This window comes from Cyprinodon variegatus, unplaced genomic scaffold (genome assembly GCF_000732505.1).
Source record: "Cyprinodon variegatus isolate N-32 unplaced genomic scaffold, C_variegatus-1.0 Scaffold837, whole genome shotgun sequence".
NCBI lineage: Eukaryota > Metazoa > Chordata > Actinopteri > Cyprinodontiformes > Cyprinodontidae > Cyprinodon > Cyprinodon variegatus.
Window position 1 is genome coordinate 78,546 of NW_015151290.1, and position 17,208 is coordinate 95,753.

The following is a 17,208-nucleotide window of genomic DNA, read 5'->3' on the forward strand; positions in this document are numbered from 1 at the left end:
GCAGACATACGGAGGTCTTTAGGAACTACTAAGAGTAGATACTGAGGTAAGCTTATTATAAATTGCTGAGATTATTCACAGCAACAGCATAAAACTAGACGGTGTTGATATTGGAGTCTTTCCCATCCAGGTTGTTTTCTCTTCAGTGATGCACCAGGAGTCACTTCCATCCTTCTGTGATTGAGAAACGCTTCCACTGACAGGCTCACAGCTGGTGAACAGCAAAACATTAAACAAATAATGCAAAATTTGCCCTTTCTTTTAATAGTTAACTATTTATAAGGTGTTCTACAACATAAATTATGATAGTGAAGCATTTCTGCTTCATCAAAGTTTATGGATTCAGCTTTTCCTCTCAGTGAAATGAAGCTCTGGCTGCTTGCAGGCTCATTTGCATGCTGATCGCTGATTGGCTGTTCACTAGGAGCAGGGGAGGAGGTTAGGCTTCCCGACAGGAAATCACAGCCTTATAAGGCGTTTGCTATGGAACCTTATGGAAGACGGAGGCGAGGAACTACCACACCAACCAGAAAAGCTTCTATTTTAGACAGAACACAGGAAGCATGGATGACGGACTGTTTGACTAAGGGGTGAGATTCCCCCAGAACATGTTTAATATTAAATCTACAACCAGAAAATTGCTTAAAGTCGCCTCAGTCTGTACAACAGTGAGATCTTTCCATCTGATTTTAACCCTTAAAGCCATTTATCAGACCTGGACTTTGTTTCTTTCTTCGTGTCTAAAAAACAAAACACCCAACATGTATGAGCAACATATTCCTCTATTAGAAAATTGCAATTTACAAGAAAAACATTTAGACATTTCTGAGTTGCAGTGGCAGCAGAATGATAAGTTTTCTTCTATTTACATCTGCAATAGTTGGAGTAGAACCGAAAGCAGAACGAACGAAGGCTAATCTGGATGAGAATCAAACCTGCAGACATGATAATGGGACAACCGGCAGATTAGGTGCATCATCTGTTCAGTATATAGAGTGGAGGTTAAAAAAGCAGCAGTCACTCTGGTGGGAGTAAAACGATGATGAGTTTCCTGATCTTCTGGCGCCTGCTATCGGATTACTGAAGTGCAGAGATGGAGTCTGTCTCCTCATTTCTTAGCTTTTCCTTTCCCCTTGCCTTTCCCCTTCCCAGACTCTTCCTTCTTCGCCTTAGTTGACTCTTTACTTGGTTTGGTCTTCTTTTGCTGCAGAGAAACCAAACCAGTGAATAAAAACATGAGCAGATGCTTTCCTTTAGCTCTGAATGTACTCACTTTGATCATAGCATCAGTTTTCAGGCCCTCTGCCTCGTCCTCAGACTCCTGATCCTCTGGGCCTTCCTCCCCTCCTAACTCCAGGTCTCCTCCACCTCTGCGGCCTTTCTTCACGACTTGCAGGGAGTACGGCGCCAGGTGGACCTCTTTGTTGTACGCCCGTGTGAAAGCTGCCTTCACCTAGAAGGAGCAGGGAAAAAAAGGGTCAGGCTGGGAGTAGGTGTAATAACAGACATGATGAAACTGGACCCCAGCTCACCTTGGAGTCTAGTTTGCTGTAAGGATCAGGCTGCCCGCCCCAGACACTGATCTCCATCAGGCTGTCCACGTCCTCCTTAAGGAGCTGGTAGTCGTCCAGGAGCTGCACGGCCTGAGCGGCGCCCTCTGCTCCCTGCCTCTGGAGCGGATGCAGCAGCGCCTGGCGCAGGTAATACAGGTAGTCCAGGTTCACAGCCTGCCTGCTGCTCAGGGTCCTGCAGGAGCAGTGAGCTTTAAACACCCCATATAGGCTGAGCTCCAGAGAGAAAGATGGTCTAACAAGGCGGCTTACTTTAAGCTCATGTGTGAGGTGAGCTCTTGAACGATGCGGGAATGTTTGTTGGTAGAGGAGTTCTTGCCGAGCCAGCTGGGGAACACTGGGAACTGAGACATGTAGCCTCTCATCAGCTCGCCTGGCAGCACGCTGGCAAAGATGGCCTGTAAACGTAATCACACTCTGATCATTTGATTAGGTTACATTAGGGTCCATGAGACAACAATGCTTCTGGTTAGACTGGATGATGTCTTTTCAAACATCTACCGTCTCCTTGGGAGACAAAAAAATGATCAATGATTTATAATCAGTTCTAAAATATTTAAAGAGACTCTACAGTATGAAAATCTGTAAAAATCAGGACAGTAAAAAAACACTGTAATGGCTTCCCTGTTTCAGTTAAACATCCCATCACCACCATCAGTACAGACACTAGGAAACACCACCAGGTATTATGAATCCTTATTATGTGTGAGTTTTCCTTTAGATGCCCGTTCATCTGGATTTAGATGCCATTAAATCAGCTGATGGTGCTTCCAGCACTCATGTCAGCTCCATTAGGAGCCCTTCTTAAAATAACAGGTGCAATCATGTTTTTATAGTGGAAAACATTTTTTTTAATAACTGATATTTGAATTGTTTTTTTTTCTTGTTGATTAGCTCCATATTAATCATTCAAAGTGTGAGTAATTATAATTTAAACACCACATTCGTCTTATTGTAGAGATAAACGTCAGATTTCATCATCAAGCCTTTGCTCTGATTGAGATTTTAAAATCTAACTATGACAGAGCAGCTTAAAGTTCGCTACAGTAAAGGATTCACGGTTTATCCCAGTGTAGATGTTACCTGAGTGGGGAGCAGGGACCAGTATTGTCCTGATCTGATCCGTCTGTCCACCAGGTCGCCGTCAGCGATAGAGTCTGCAGTCTTACTGAGCAGCACCAGGTGGGACTTGGCATCACCGCTGTGAGGAGAGAAGAAAACAGGAACATTAGCAGGACTGCTGGACGGGGGTCTCTGCTGATCTGCACCGCGGAGCAGGTGGATGGCTCCCTCACCGAGCCGCTGCTGGGCGCACGTGCAGGTAGTTCTCCTGAACAAACAGCGGCGCCAGCGAATAGTCGTGGAAAAAGAGGTCCGACTTGTCGATGAGGCTCATGTGCGCCGTCTCTTCGCCTGCGGCGAACACCTTCCTGCAGACGTCAAACGGCCCCAGCTTCATGTCTTTGCGGGCGCTGGCTGCGTCAGACTTGCACTGGTCGTACGTCATCACCTTGTCTTTGGCCGACCACATGCTCAGGTTGTGAATCACCTGCAGACATCGGCAGCGTGAGGACACAAAGACAACGACCTCAACCTCACATGAAGACCAGAAGCTTCAACCGCTCTACCTGCCGCACGTCCTGGTTGGAGGCTAAGATGATCTCATTGAGAGCAGGAGGGGGGATCTTGATTCCCTCCTTAAAAGCAATTGACATCATGGCTCCCTGGAACAAATTAAAAGAAAAAAATAAAACGAAAAAGGTTAGAGAAACAGTGTTATAGTTTTATGCTTCTTATAACAGCAAGAAATTATAAACAAAGTTTTTTTTTCTCTCAAATTTAGGTCTTGTGGTAGCCTTTTTTTTTTTTTAAATGGAGCATCTGTTTGTGTTTCTTTTAAGAACATAAAAGTGGAGAGGACTCTAACCTTGATCTGCTCCAGCCGCGGCCTCTGGAAGCGCAGGTCGAAGCAGTAGTTGGCCAAGGATCTGATCTTAGGGTGGTTCCGGTCGTTACACATGCAGATGATGGGAATCTTGGAGTTTTTGATCAGACCGATCATTTCCTGAAAGAGACACAACCGCCCGGTCAGACGCAAACGTTGGCCGTCATTGAATAGACCTGGAAATGACTGATGAATTAAAATTTCCTAAAACATCACCAGCCAATCAGACTGGGAGAAGAATGGGCTACTTTACCTGGATTCCTCCGCGGTCCTCGTTCCCAGCCATACCATCCACCTCATCCATGATCAGGACGTGCTTACTGCTCACCGTCTGAGACGTCCCTGTGGGGCCGAGAGCAGCGGCTCATCGTAAGGGATCAACATTTTTATTTTCATAATTTACAAACAGAAATCAGGTTTGAGATTTACTGAGGAAGACGATTAGATACCTAACATGAAGAGCGGATTCACAGTTTGTCTCAAAGCGGGTATGATTGGTTGATAAACCATTTTTAATCAATTTATTGAAATTTTCTGCTTCTAAAATTTAAATTTCAGGAGGATTTGGATATTTTTTTTCCACTAATGCACTCCTTTTGCTTATGGAGGTCCGAGGAACGTCGTCCTGTCAGCTTTTGTTCTCAGGCTTTTATTAAAAACTGATCAATTTCCTTCTTTCGTAATATTCTGGCTGCAAACCTGTTATGGTTCATTATTTGCCATTTTATCAAGAACATTTATTGTCTCAATGAAACCATTTTGTAAAGAAGTTGAAGGTGTTCTTATGTCAGTCTGACCTGGATTTAATGCAGCTGGACTGTTTTTGCTGATTGAAGAAGGTTAAATGCTGGTTAGGAGGGATCTGTAACAAAGCTTTTGGTTCTGGACTCCTTTATTTATTTAATCAGGACAGAGCACATTAATGAACAATATTTTGTTCTTTCTGTACAGATTGTAAATAAGCCAGATTATAGCATAGTTGCTAATTTCCATCTGTCGTCCTGAGGTAGGAAGACAAAACAACACCAGATCTCATAATACAATATCAGTCAAAACACACAGACACACGTTCAGACAATGATATTACAACATTGAAATTAGTGAGTGCATGACTGGGAGCTTTTAAGAAACTGTTTAAGGTGCTTTTTAAATGTGCAATAAGTGGGAGATTCCCTGATGTTTGTTGGGAGGCTGTTTTTAGAAGTGACCCCCTCTGACTGATGAACGGTTTGTCCAAAGGTTGTTCTTCTGTGGGGGATCTCTAGGTCTCCTCTGGAAGAGGCTCTGGTGCAAATACGTCTAACAGGTCTAATGTAGGTAGAAAGTGGAGGCGGGGCTAATCCATTCAGAACTTTAAAAATTCAACAACTACTTTTTAAATGAATAAAATTTTCAAAATCCAGCATATGATATTTTTCCAAAATATTACACTAATGGAATGACAGGGGCTTTTGATCATAATATTGCTATTGGTTTTAAAATTGTGTCTCCGGTGAGTGGGGAGGTTGTGATGCAGCAGTCTATGTGTGAAAATATCATTGAGTATAGGAACATTTTAGCAGAACTGTTCAGCCCCAGTTAAAAGGGGAAAGTAACTGTTCCTAGTGCTTGAATCCTAACTGATCAATCTGAGCCTTTTTGGACCCAAACTGGATCCAGAAACTGACCTTTGTAAAAGTTCTCGATGCTGGTGTTGTTCAGCGACTCGGCTACGACTTCCTTCAGGCTGTTTTTGCTGCGGGTGCAGCTGGCGTTCATCTCCACGTAGCTGAAGCCCAGCTCCTTCAACAGCAAACGCATATTTAATGAGCCCACGGATAACTCAACCGCAGTCTGCTCAGAGGAAGTCGGCGTGTTCTCAGACTGACCTCACAGACCAGAGCCGCTGTGGTGGTTTTCCCCACCCCTGGTGGGCCAGAGAGCAGAGCAGCTTTGTATCCTGAACCGTCATCTTTCCCTCCTCCAAACTTACCGTACCTTGGCGCTAAAGGAGACGGAGAGAACATTCAGAACCGGCAGATTTCAAACAGTTCAGCCTCCATTATATGAGGTCAGATGACTTTTCTGCTACCTGCTGGTTTGCCCGTGCCTCCGCTGTGGTGCTTGTGCCAGTTCTGCAGCCAGCGTAGCAGCTTGTTGGCGCAGCTCTGGTCCCCCTGCTGGCCGATCACAGCCTTCAGAGAACGTGGACGATACTTGTCCACCCACAGAAGAGTGGCAGCCTCCCCCTTGGGTGATGGGGGTCCTGGAGCTGAAGATGAGGAGGAAGAGGGAAGGCCCAGTTCCCTGCGGGCCGTTTGTCCGGAGCCTCTCCCTGATGGGGTGCTGCTACCACTGCTTTTGGATCCTCGGCTCAGCGCCTGGCCGGTCTTCGACGGGCTCGGGGTCTGAGGCGAAGTGGAGTTACCCTTGGAAGGAGAGGTCTTCTGAGCTTTGGGGGTGCTCTTTGAGCTTTGACTTGAAGTTGATCCAGTTTTTGAAGCTTTGCTCTAAAGGAAGCAATATATCCAAAACATAAAAAAAAAAAAATTAATCAGAAAACAGCCCAGAACCAGAGGATCCATTCAGAGTAGATTAAAGGCTTTCTGCCTAAAACTGATATCTGTAGACTTGGCTTTAACAAATCCTGCGGTCAGAATAACACCTTACTGTGATGGTGCTTTGGTCAAACAGGAACGTTTAAACCAACAATAAATACTTTAAACCTTCATAAAATATTTTCATCGCCTTTGACTTAAAAGCAGCTGAAAGACGCCTCTGACACAGCCCAGAGGTCTGTCTCGCTTTCATTCGCAATAAGCACCTTATGCGCTAACCTGACAACAGCCAGATGCATGTCTCGCTCCGCCCAGCTCCACTCACATATGTGAGTATGTGAGCGGAGCTAGGCGGAGTGAGACATGCATCTGGCTGTTGTCAGGTTACTTATGCGCTGCTGCTCATGGGAAATGCTGTCTTCCCTCAAACAAAAAAATGCAGCTTTTGTCCACTAGGTGGAGCCAAAGTTGACCAAAACTGAAATTTCTTAAGTTCTGCTTTAAATCTTTGGACACATAAAGAACTTCCTGGTTAATGTTCTTTAGGTTAATTTTATACTGGTTTATCTGCTATACTGGAATAAAATCACCTGCTAAAAACATTTATGTATTTTATATGACTCTTTCTTTAGTACAGTAGCTAATGGGGAAAAAAAAACATACATGAATATTTACCGCCTTGTGGTTTATCAACAAACTCACTAATATTTAACATCACAACTGCTTATTTTGTATTTTTGGCATAAAATATATATATATACATATTTTTTTTTTTTTTTACACTTTTCAACGACAAAATTGAAGAAAAAAACAAAACAGGCTTTTACATCTAAAGTGACGCCAACCGAGTCTCATTTTACTCCCCATCACAAAAATCACAGCAGTTTATTCTTTTGGTCAGATTTCCGGGATAAACAAATCCCTAAATAAATAACATTCAGCTGACAGGTAATGTTATAGGTGATTTATTTAGCTATTTATTTATTTGTAATATTAAGCAATATTAAGCGCGTTCCAGCTTAAAGTAAACCTTGTATTTTTCTGTGTTGTTTTTGTAAATTAAAACTATGAAAAAACATAAATATAAAGGAAAACTAGACAGAAGATCAAACGGAGGAGAGGACGGGCAGCAGCCTGCCTTCATGTGTTAACGACTCGGGTTGGGATTTGAATGGAAGATGCACGCGGTTTGGTAACCATCCTAACGGGTCCAGGCGAGGGTGGATTTGTGAAACAGGACTCTGACGATGCTCAACAAGCTAATGTGCTATGTTGTTAGAAACAGGATGGTCAGCGTGCTGCACAGAGATTCATCAGGGTATCGTTACATTTTGTCCGGTGGCATGCTAATACTTTATGAACCAATAAACAAATAAATAACCAAATCCTGTGTCCAACAATTCGGTACAGGCTGTTGCCAACCACAGTTAGTTTACAGTTCCGTTCAACACAAATCCTGTTACAACCCTAGTTTTTCACAGTATAGAAGTACTCTGACCTCTGCTTCTGCAGCAATCTCATACTTTGACTTCTTTCCTGGTTTGGTTCGGATCAGCTCCAACAAACCGTCCTCATCCAGGATCTTGGTACCTAAACTCTCAGCCTGAAAAGGAGAACAAACACAGGTTTAACACTAGGGCTGGGGATTTTAGCCAAAGTCCTGAATCGATTCGATTTTGATTCATACAGTTCTAATTCGATTAATTTAGATTCAATCTGTTCTTACAATAATAAAGTGGTTCAACTGTGTTTCAAAATACTCAGGTATTTAATTTTTTTCCTCTCATATTAACACAAAGTGCAAACTTGTAAATCAGACAGTTTAAGCTTGAAAAGTGAACAAAACTGTCTCAAAGTGCAAAGTTGTTTGTAAAAAGTAAAAAAGTGAAGCGTCACTTGAGAGGCTGACACAGTGGGGACACAGCAGACATGCATGAGCTGCATTATCTCCTCTGCACCATATTTGCAGCGTTTTCTGTAACAACTACAGGGTGTTTGCTGGTCAGCACCCATTTGTTAATGTCTTCAGTCAACCTATTGGCTAGATTTGCAGCTGTCTGGCTTGAAGTCATCTTGAGTGCATCTTTCCTGCTCATTTGAATGTGAACGTCAGGCGCGTCACTATAAAAATTGATCTCATTCCCTAGACATCGATTTTGCAAAAATGTAAAGGAATCGATTCAAAATCGATTAAATTTATGATTGTTACCCAGCCGCATTTAACAAGACCTAAAATATAAAATAAACATTTCTGGTGAGAGTATTGAGGTTTTATTTGACAATTAGACCTTCATACCTGTTATTTGATTTTTCCAGGTATTAAAATGGTGCAAAACACTGACGTCTTTCTTTTAGCCACTTTTAAAACCGAAAAGATTAGAAAACATGTGGTTCAACTGAGACAGATGAGTGTTGGATGGGATAGGAATTAGGAAGATCTATGAGAAAAGAACCCTTTTCATGAGGGAAACATGATTTCACAGACATTTTCTTTATAAACCATTGAATCCTGCCAGTCAGGCTGCCATCGTTTATCCTGTATCAGTCTGATTGTGGGATTGAGGCTTAATGCTTTCCAAACCCTTTCCCATTTATCCTACATCCATCTGTGTAGATGAAGAAGTGGCAGCCAGTAAACCTGCAAATGACTGACATGATAAAATACTCTAAACTAAAACGTCTTCCTCTGTTTCATCGAGGAATATAATAATTAAAACCCTTATGAACCCTCATCATCTACTCAGAGGGACGGGTGGCTCACCTTTTCAAGCTTTGACACCCCGCTGTCTCTGCCCTGCACCAGGTAGGTGGTCTTCTTGCTGACGTTGCCCGTCACTTTGCCTCCATAGCGCTCGATGAGAGTTTTGGCGTCGTCTCTCTCCATCGACTCGAGGACTCCTGTCAGCACAAACACGCAGCCCTCCAAACAGTTCTCCGCTCCCTGCAAAGGAAAGAAAACTTGAGGCCGGTTCAGTGGAATCGCTGGGTTCCTCGTCCCACTGGTGACGTTCCACCTTACCTGTGGGATTTCCTTGGATCCCAGAGCTCGTGGTCCGTCCCTGTTGAGGAAATTCCTGAAAGCTAAAGAGTGCATCTTCTTCTTCTCTGCATCTTCAGGACTCGTACTTGTGCTCTGGGTGAGAAACAGAACTTTAAAGTGGCTCAGTGATGTACTCTTATGATGTATTAAATTAGTTAAGCGGAGCGTTTTCCTGGAGGAATGGGTATGCCCTTACCTCGGGCTTCTTTGGAGACGTTTTAAGTGCAGTCGGTGTGGTTCCTGTTTTAGGTGTGAACTTCACGTCTGAAATCGAAGATGCTTTGGGCTCCTTCTTTGGAGAAATTCTATTTTTAATTGGCGAATTTAGCGCTTTACTTTTCGCTCCTTCATCCTTTTCCTCGTCCCGTTTCTTCATCATAGCCAGCTTGGAGCTGGATTTGGCCGGAGCAGGGCTCTTCTTGGGCGACGGACCAACCACGTCCCCTGAAGGGCTTCGACTGCTCTTCATCGGGCTGCTCTTTTTGGGGGTCGTGGCTGGTTTTTCCTCAGAGTTTTTGCGAGACTTTGGAAGGAAAGATGAAAAATATTTTTATATTCCCCTAATCAAAGAGAGAACACACATTTTGAAAATCAATCACAGCAAACTGTTACTTTTTTGGCCTGAGGCTCTGTGTCCAACATGGCCAACGTTCTGGCAAACTCCTCATCCTCATGGATTCGTTTTTCCACCTTTGTGGGAGAAAAAAACAACAACAATCATTTCAAATCAACAGGAATATTTGTGGATAAAAAGGTTTTAGATGCTGGAGTTTCATAGGTAGTGACCATTAGGTTCTACAACAGCTTATAGAACCACCTTAAGCACGTCTCCTTTAGCATTTCTCTCCTGTAGCAGAGACTGACATCTTCCTTTAAAACGCCTTGTGTTTGTCGCCTTCAAGCTTTGACATTTCCCAGTTAGATTTAGGTCTAGACTGTGAACGGGCTCTTAATCATGGTTAAAAATGATCAGGAGCCCACTAATGGGTTTTAATATAATTTATTACCAAATACTCTTCTTAGAAGCTTTATCTGGTGTTTTTTAAGGAAAATGTGAATCTAGTTTCTCTGCAGAATAATATTGAAGAATCAGAAACTGTTTTTTTTTATTATAACATATCCTATAGAACAAAAGCAAAAATCAATGTTTCCTGTTTATTAAACTTTCATGTTATATCTTTATTTACAAAATAAAAAAGCAAACAAAGTGTTGTTTAAAATGGCAGAATTTTCCCTATTGCAGGATTTTAACAAAAGGAAGGCTCTGAATGACTTCCAGGTAAAATGGTTCTCTGGATTAGAAAGTATGCAGACCCCCTGGACTAGACCATCCCAACACACCAACATGTTTTAATCATAGCAGCTCTGGCTGTGAGTTTAGAAACACTGTGAATGGAAGTGGAACTCAGAATCCAATACATCACTCGCTGTGTTGGGCTCCACCTGTCTTTCCCAGCTGCCCTTCCTTTGATACAGCAATAATCCCACAGCATGATGCTTCCACCTCCCTGTTTCAAGGCATTCTACGAACATTTTCCACCATACATGTTCTGCAAGCGAGCAGTAAAGGTTCTGGCTAAATAACCTGCCTGCAGGTGGTAACAGAGTTATGGTGATCTTCCAGCCACTGTTCCATAAGTGGTAAAAGCTCTGTATTTATATAGAGCTTTTACAAGTCCAAAGACTTGACCAAAGGGCTTTACACTACACTCAATCATTCACACACACTGATGGAAGCAAGTTCCATCATAGCCACAGCTGCCCTGGGGCTCGCTGACAGAAGAGAGGCTGCTGTACAGAGGGCTCTCTGAGCCATCAGAAGGCCAATGCGGGTGAAGTGTCTTGCCCAGGGACACAACCACACTGTAACCCAGAGCTGGGGCTTGAACCAACAACCTTTCGGTTGCACGGTAAACTCCTGCTTCTGCCACCCCGGACCATTTGACCTTTGTTTCCTGATCTAAACCTGCTTCAAACTTCTCCCTGACCCGTCCGCTGTGTTCCTGCAGGGTTTCTGAATTCATTTGCAAAGTCTTTGCTTTCTATTGCAAACTAAAACATTTTTTAATCCCATCAACAAGTACCTATAACAATTCAAATGTAAAGACGAACTGTGGAAATTAAATGCATTCTAAGGTGCCCTAAGAAGATGAATTGAGGACACAGCAATATAAAGGAAAAGGGACCAGACTGTAATTATTAAGCAACACAGAGGCTGCAAAAACACCTGCTAGAAAAAAATGATGAATTTAGAAAAGAGGATTAATGCAGGTGTCTCAGTTGGCTCCCTTTTCAGTTTTGACTCAGTTCTCAGGTCACTGCATTTGTCCTTTAACCCATTTTGGGCCTAATTTCCTTTCAGCCTGCTGAGCTAGTCTATCAGCATCCTTCTGAAGTGACACACACAGCCGCCATCATTTCTTTCTTCTTTATCGGTTATTTGAGCTCAACCTCTGCTCTGTCTTCTGCTTTTCTTATTCAAGGGGGAACCTGTACCTGGCACTGCTCTGAGCTTCCTGTACCTGATCCTGACTGAAGCTGCAAATGTCAGCCTCCCAAGCTTTACCATCCATCATACAAAACAATTTTTTTTATTAATGCTTTAAAACACTGCCAAGTTCTTCTCCATCTTTACCATGTGCTCATTAGACCATACCGATCTCCTGGTTAATGCTTCAGCAAACGTCAGGTTTTACCTAGTAAATATAGGTACAGATTTGTGCTAATGTCTCTATTTGAACTGTATAACCTGCCTTTGGAAGTATCCAGTCTCACTTTTTTACATTTTTACATTTTCTTTGTTTGTTTTATAATTTTTTTTATAATTGTTGTTGGCTTTATACACCTTGCCGAGAGACAACAGTTGAAGACTAGCCTTACAGCAAACACTGACACTTACAGAAATGTTCATTAATGTGTACTTTTCCTGACAAATACATACATTAATAATAAATAAATCAAGAGGCTGCAGTCATGCTCTTAATTGCTAAGTTTCCAGCCACTTTTATGGGAAGTTGCATTTTTTCGCCGCCTCAGCGTTCCAAGTCTCTTTCCAAACATCAGGCTTTAAGAACAACCGGAAGCCATTCTCCAATAAGTATTTTAATTCCATTGAGGTCCTTAAAGGTAAAGTGGAGGATGTTCCTTTCCTGGGTGGATCATGAAAATAAGTGCTCCTCCTAATTGTCAATCGTTCTGGTGATATGTTTACGTAAGGCGGTCCTACGTGCTCGTCCCCATTTTCACTTACCAATGGTGAGTCTGACATAGTGGGAAAAATTGCAAATCTTCTTTTTGAAAGAGGCAAACAGCAACTGTTAAACAGAGCATGCACAAGGAGAAATGGGCTCCTGCGCGTGTTTAATAAGCATGTGCATTTTTCTTTAAAGTGGATTTTTCAAAAATTCAAGAAAATCCTCCACTATACCTTTAATATATATGTATGCTTTACTTTTAATGCCTTTTGATGACCCATATAAACCCTGCCTAGGGTCTCCATATTGCAAGTTGTTCTCCCACAAACCCGAGGCCTTCACATATCAAACAGACTGAATATGCTGCATTTTTCAGACTTTCAATAATTAACAAAATGTAATTATTTTGCCGTCTTCCCTCCACATAACATGTAATACTTTGTTGTTCCTTAACGTAAAAAGCATTTACCTTCACAGCTCTAATATAACAAAGTGTTAAAAAAGAGAAACTCAAGGGGGTGTGTAAACTTTGGGAAATTGTCAAGTCAGACAATTTCAGTTTTTTAGAAATAATTTCTGCTGTTTTCAGTTTTGAACAGATCCTTCGCCTCCAACTGTTTCACACCGATGGTGCACAGAAAGTGGTTCATGTAGCCAACCTAGGCATGCAGCTGCAAAGAGCAGCTCTTTAAGAAACAAATTAACTATGTCAGAAGAACCTCAAGAGGAAATAACTTCTCTGAGCTGCATTTAGATGACAGAAAAGTAACAATAGGAAAACAAAACAAATCAACAGTTTTATTTGGAAAAGAACCTGCAGCAGATGACCCTCTTACCTCCATGTCCTCTTCCATCTGCAGCTGCCGGGCCATTTCCTCGTCACTGATCAGGTCATCAGAGTCTTGGGTCGGCTGAAGGAATACAGAAGGTTCACAAAGTCAGTCTGCTGCCTGAGCATCTCTCTTCTGTGGAGTATAAAAAGCATCAATGAGGATGATGAACTGACAGCCTTCCGCTTGGCGCTGGCTACCAGCTTCTTGTCAGAGCGGTGGATCTGTCCGCTGCCGAAGTAGTCGAGTACAGAGGTGGGAGTCTGCTTGGGTTGAGGAGGAGGAGCTAGCTTAGGGGTTGTAGGAGCTTTAGGGCTCTTGATCCCCGTTTTCCCCTGACTGGAGGAAACCTTCGCAGGGGACTTTTGCCGCTCTTTGATTTTTGGACTGTCTTCTTCTGACTTTTTATTGGTACAGTTCTGTTTGGACTTGGAAGCCTTCTTCAGACTTTGGAAGTTGTCATTATCCGAGTCTGCAAGTTGAACAGAAACAGATGTTTTCTTTAAAGACTAAATCCTTTTGATTTTGCAAGGATTTATAAAAGGGTGCCTGACCTGTTTCAGAGACGTACTGAACAGGGTCCTTCTTAGGAGGGGGCTTTGCTCTGCTGGTGGCAGCTTTCTCTTTGGAGGCTTTCTTAGTCTTCATCACTGGCTCTTCCTCCTCTGCTTCAGAATCTGAGCAGAGCGACAAACAAAGATCACATGTTGATCATTTCTGATCTTATTTTCAGTACATGATATAAGTCAAAAGGCTTTTCCCCTTCCATCATTCTGAAGACATGCAGAAAAAATCCCTACAATGTTTTCTGGAATCTTGATTATTATTAAAAATGATTTTTTTTTTGATGCATCTAAATCTAATTTGAAACAAGATCTACAGCGGGAATTTTCAAAGTTTTCCAGGCCAAGGACCTCTAAACTGATGGCGAGATGGAGCGGGGACGCCCAAATTATATATATTGTATGAAATAGTGTTATATCAAACTGGTCCTATAGTCACTCTTTAACAGATGGAGTAATGTAACAAAAGTAATTTCGCTCTGGGATTATTAAAGTATTTTTGATTCTGATTCCTCATAGAGGGGACAGGCGTTGTGAATGAAATGGTGCCTAGTTTGAAGGAGCTCCGGTTTGCCTTCTTCTGCCTCCATTTATCTGTTTACTACAGTGTGTTGAATTAATGTTAACGTTAGTGGAAAACAATTGCAGGGGGAAATATAAAAAAAAGTCTAATCAAACAAAACTTTCGCAACCCCCATCCAGCACCTTGGTGGACCCCTGCTGAAGACCCGATCTACAGCAACAAAAAACGTGTAGCTCTATGGCATCAATAGTTTTTATGAAGTGGGTGTGTAGGCCTAGTGGGTTAGAGCAGTGCACTTATATTCTGGAAAGGTTGAAAGTACCCGGTTTGTCCCTAAGCAAAACCCTAACTTAACTCCTGATTGCTCAAGGGGTGCTGCACAATGGCAGCCCACTGCTCCCCACAGGGATGGGTTAAATGCGGTGAACGAATTTCCCCACTGTGGGACAATACAGGGATTTACATTACATTACATACATAACCAGTAGTGGGGCTATTCAGTGGAGCAGTGAGTAGCACTGCTGCCTTGCAGCAAGAATGTTCTGGGTTTGATTCCCGGCGGGGGTTCTCTCCGGGTACTCCGGCTTCCTCCCACAGTCCAAAAACATGACTTCCTCTCGCCCATTCACTGCTGGAGATAGGCACTAGCACCCCTCGCGACCCCTCGGGACAAACGTGTCAGATGATGGATGAACATAACCAGTAGGAAGTTCATCGTCTCAAGGACCCCAACTTTGGAAATCAGTGATTTCTTGTCAGAAATAAATGTCCATACCTGATTCTATGACTTGACGTTTCTTTCTTTTCTTGTCGCTGCCTTTGTGACGATCCCCATTTTTGGAGCTTTTGACCTGAAGGACATGAATAAAGATAGAGTGTAATGAACAATAAAAAAAGAAAGAAAACAAGCTTTTCCACATTGTGGATGATAATATTTTCTTGCCTTAGAGGTCTCTTTCTTTTTTACATTTTCTTCTGAGGAACTCTTCCTTTTCTTCTCATCTGGTTTGACTTCTCCATTAGGGGCAGGCTTTCCTGTCACTGGTCCAAAGAACCGCCTGATATCCTGAACACAAAGTATTTAATGATGCAAATTAAAACATAGAACAGTTGTAACGTTTTCAACCTCCAACAGATCCCTCAGGCATTTTAGAAACACATCAGTGATGCAGATAAAACACACAGAAGTCTGGAGGTTTCATTAGAGCTCAGAAGCTTTCACTCATTCGGAATAAGAACCTGCAAATCGATCATTTTTTTAAACCAAAAAACAGGAAAAAAAAATTTAAAATTATATTTTAATGCTCATTTCTAGTGCAGCATCATAAGTTTTCTAGCTGGTGTGGTTTAGCAGCAGCTAAAGCTGGGTGCAGCTCTAACCAGTCGGTATTATTTCCGCTTTATTGAACCTCTGGGTGTTTCTGCAGCTCCTGTCCGGAGCGGTTAGAAGCTCAGACTGTTACCTACCATGATGCACCCGCTTCTCTCGCACTTTGCTCGCAGGTTTGTAGCAGAAAAGTCAGAAAATCTTTCAGCTGCTTGGCGCGAAGCGCTGCCGCGGTCGCTAGGAGATGACGTAACGGGAGCGGATTGGCCGGTTTGCGTCAGACGTCATCAAACGGGCCTGAGTTATTTCATAAATCAGAAACAAATAAACTGGACATTAAAATTTTATATTTAACCAAAAATAATCCCTAAAAAAAGAGATAATACTTCGGGGTGGCGTCTTATTCGCTGACTATTAATCTGTTAAAATACCCTAAATGTTTTTTTCTTTAAAAAAAAAGATCAAATTGTCACTTTTTGTTCTTTTCTATTCCTCATGTACAGCCCTTTGAATGGTCTTGCCACTGAAATGTGTTATATAAACTTCTCTTTATTAATGTGAATCATTCTCCCTTCAGTTCTTTAGTCTGAACAGGAAGTTGTGTACCAGTATTTGTTGTGCTCTTAATCCTGTTTTTGCATTTCTGACACCATCCCTGCAGAAACAAAGACCCTTTAACTACCATCACTTTGTTCTGCAGGACCTTCTTATTGCTGGAGTTTTTATTCCTTGCTCCTAACATTTGAAACTTCTGTAGTTGACTTGGTCAAAAGTTCAAAGCGTTTAAAAAGTTGACTTAAGTACTTTTCTGACATTTGCTATGACGCTAAAAATGTTAGGACATTAATCAGTATTAGTGAAAGGATAAGACCTAAAACATCTACATCAGGTGAGTGGTGTCTGGAATACCAACAGGTTCACTGATGAGTTTCTTGGGAGGATCCTGTTCTTCCAATAACATTTTTATAAGCAGGCTTATTTTGGGAGTGGCAGCTTAGCGGTTAGGACATAGAGCTTGAAATTCTGAGTGAGCCCCACTGCCACTGAGAAAGACCCTTAACCCACACTGCTCTCTGGGCGCCCCATGATGGCAGCCCACTGAATCCCCAAAGGGATGGGTTAAATTCAGAGGTGAACTTCTCCAATGTGAGATGAATCAAGTTTAATTATGTTTCAGTTAGTTTCTCAGATTTGTCTGTTTGCATATTAAAACAGATTTTAGACCTGTTCGAGGACTAACATTTTACAAACACATCTGGAGCGTCTAAACATAACAGTATTTTCAGGTTAACTTGATATATTGGTAGATTTAGAGCTAAACAGAATTAGAATAGGAAAGCTTCAAATGAAGGAAAACTTGGAAGCAGTTGAGCCAACCACTGATTTCTTTTAAGACTAGCACGCCGGTTTTACTCCTCACTTAAAGTATGGTACAATGCTGAAAATTGGGAGCAACAGATGCATCACAACATCCCTGGAGAACCAGCTAAGAGTTAAGCATTTTCTTTAGACCATCTCTAAATAATGACTGTCCAATTTACAGCCAGTTTCCTGCTTTGCATCTCTGAAAGTGAAACACCTTTCTAGTATCTGTCCCCTTTATATCAGTAAGTAGACATCGACCTCAACTGCATTACCGTTTAGCTATATTTAGAAATCACCAAAACAACAAGACAAA

General features: G+C 42.2%; 1 protein-coding gene across 1 annotated transcript; it reads right to left on the reverse strand.

Annotated features, from left to right (window-relative positions):
- Positions 1–300: 300 nt before the first annotated feature.
- Positions 301–15,811, reverse strand: rfc1 (replication factor C subunit 1). Its single transcript, XM_015397082.1, has 23 exons — positions 15,671–15,811; positions 15,147–15,269; positions 14,979–15,054; positions 13,672–13,794; positions 13,294–13,589; positions 13,124–13,198; positions 9,706–9,783; positions 9,290–9,616; positions 9,073–9,186; positions 8,815–8,994; positions 7,552–7,656; positions 5,588–6,005; positions 5,385–5,500; positions 5,184–5,298; positions 3,770–3,858; positions 3,499–3,636; positions 3,200–3,295; positions 2,867–3,120; positions 2,655–2,772; positions 1,824–1,969; positions 1,533–1,746; positions 1,274–1,453; positions 301–1,204 (listed from the first exon to the last, which is right to left on the reverse strand). Exons 1-23 carry the CDS (start codon positions 15,671–15,673, stop codon positions 1,109–1,111), a joined length of 3,480 nt encoding a protein of 1,159 aa, XP_015252568.1. The 5' UTR covers positions 15,674–15,811; the 3' UTR covers positions 301–1,108.
- Between the last annotated feature and the right edge of the window lie 1,397 nt (positions 15,812–17,208).

Bases quoted from the DNA above. Each gene is read 5' to 3' on its own strand.
- rfc1 (XM_015397082.1), bottom strand. The intron at 8,995-9,072 runs GTAAGGTGGAAC...TTTCCTTTGCAG, and splicing joins GATCCAAGGAAATCCCACAG to GGAGCGGAGAACTGTTTGGA. The intron at 3,859-5,183 runs GTCAGTTTCTGG...TCGGCCCCACAG, and splicing joins CATCGAGAACTTTTACAAAG to GGACGTCTCAGACGGTGAGC.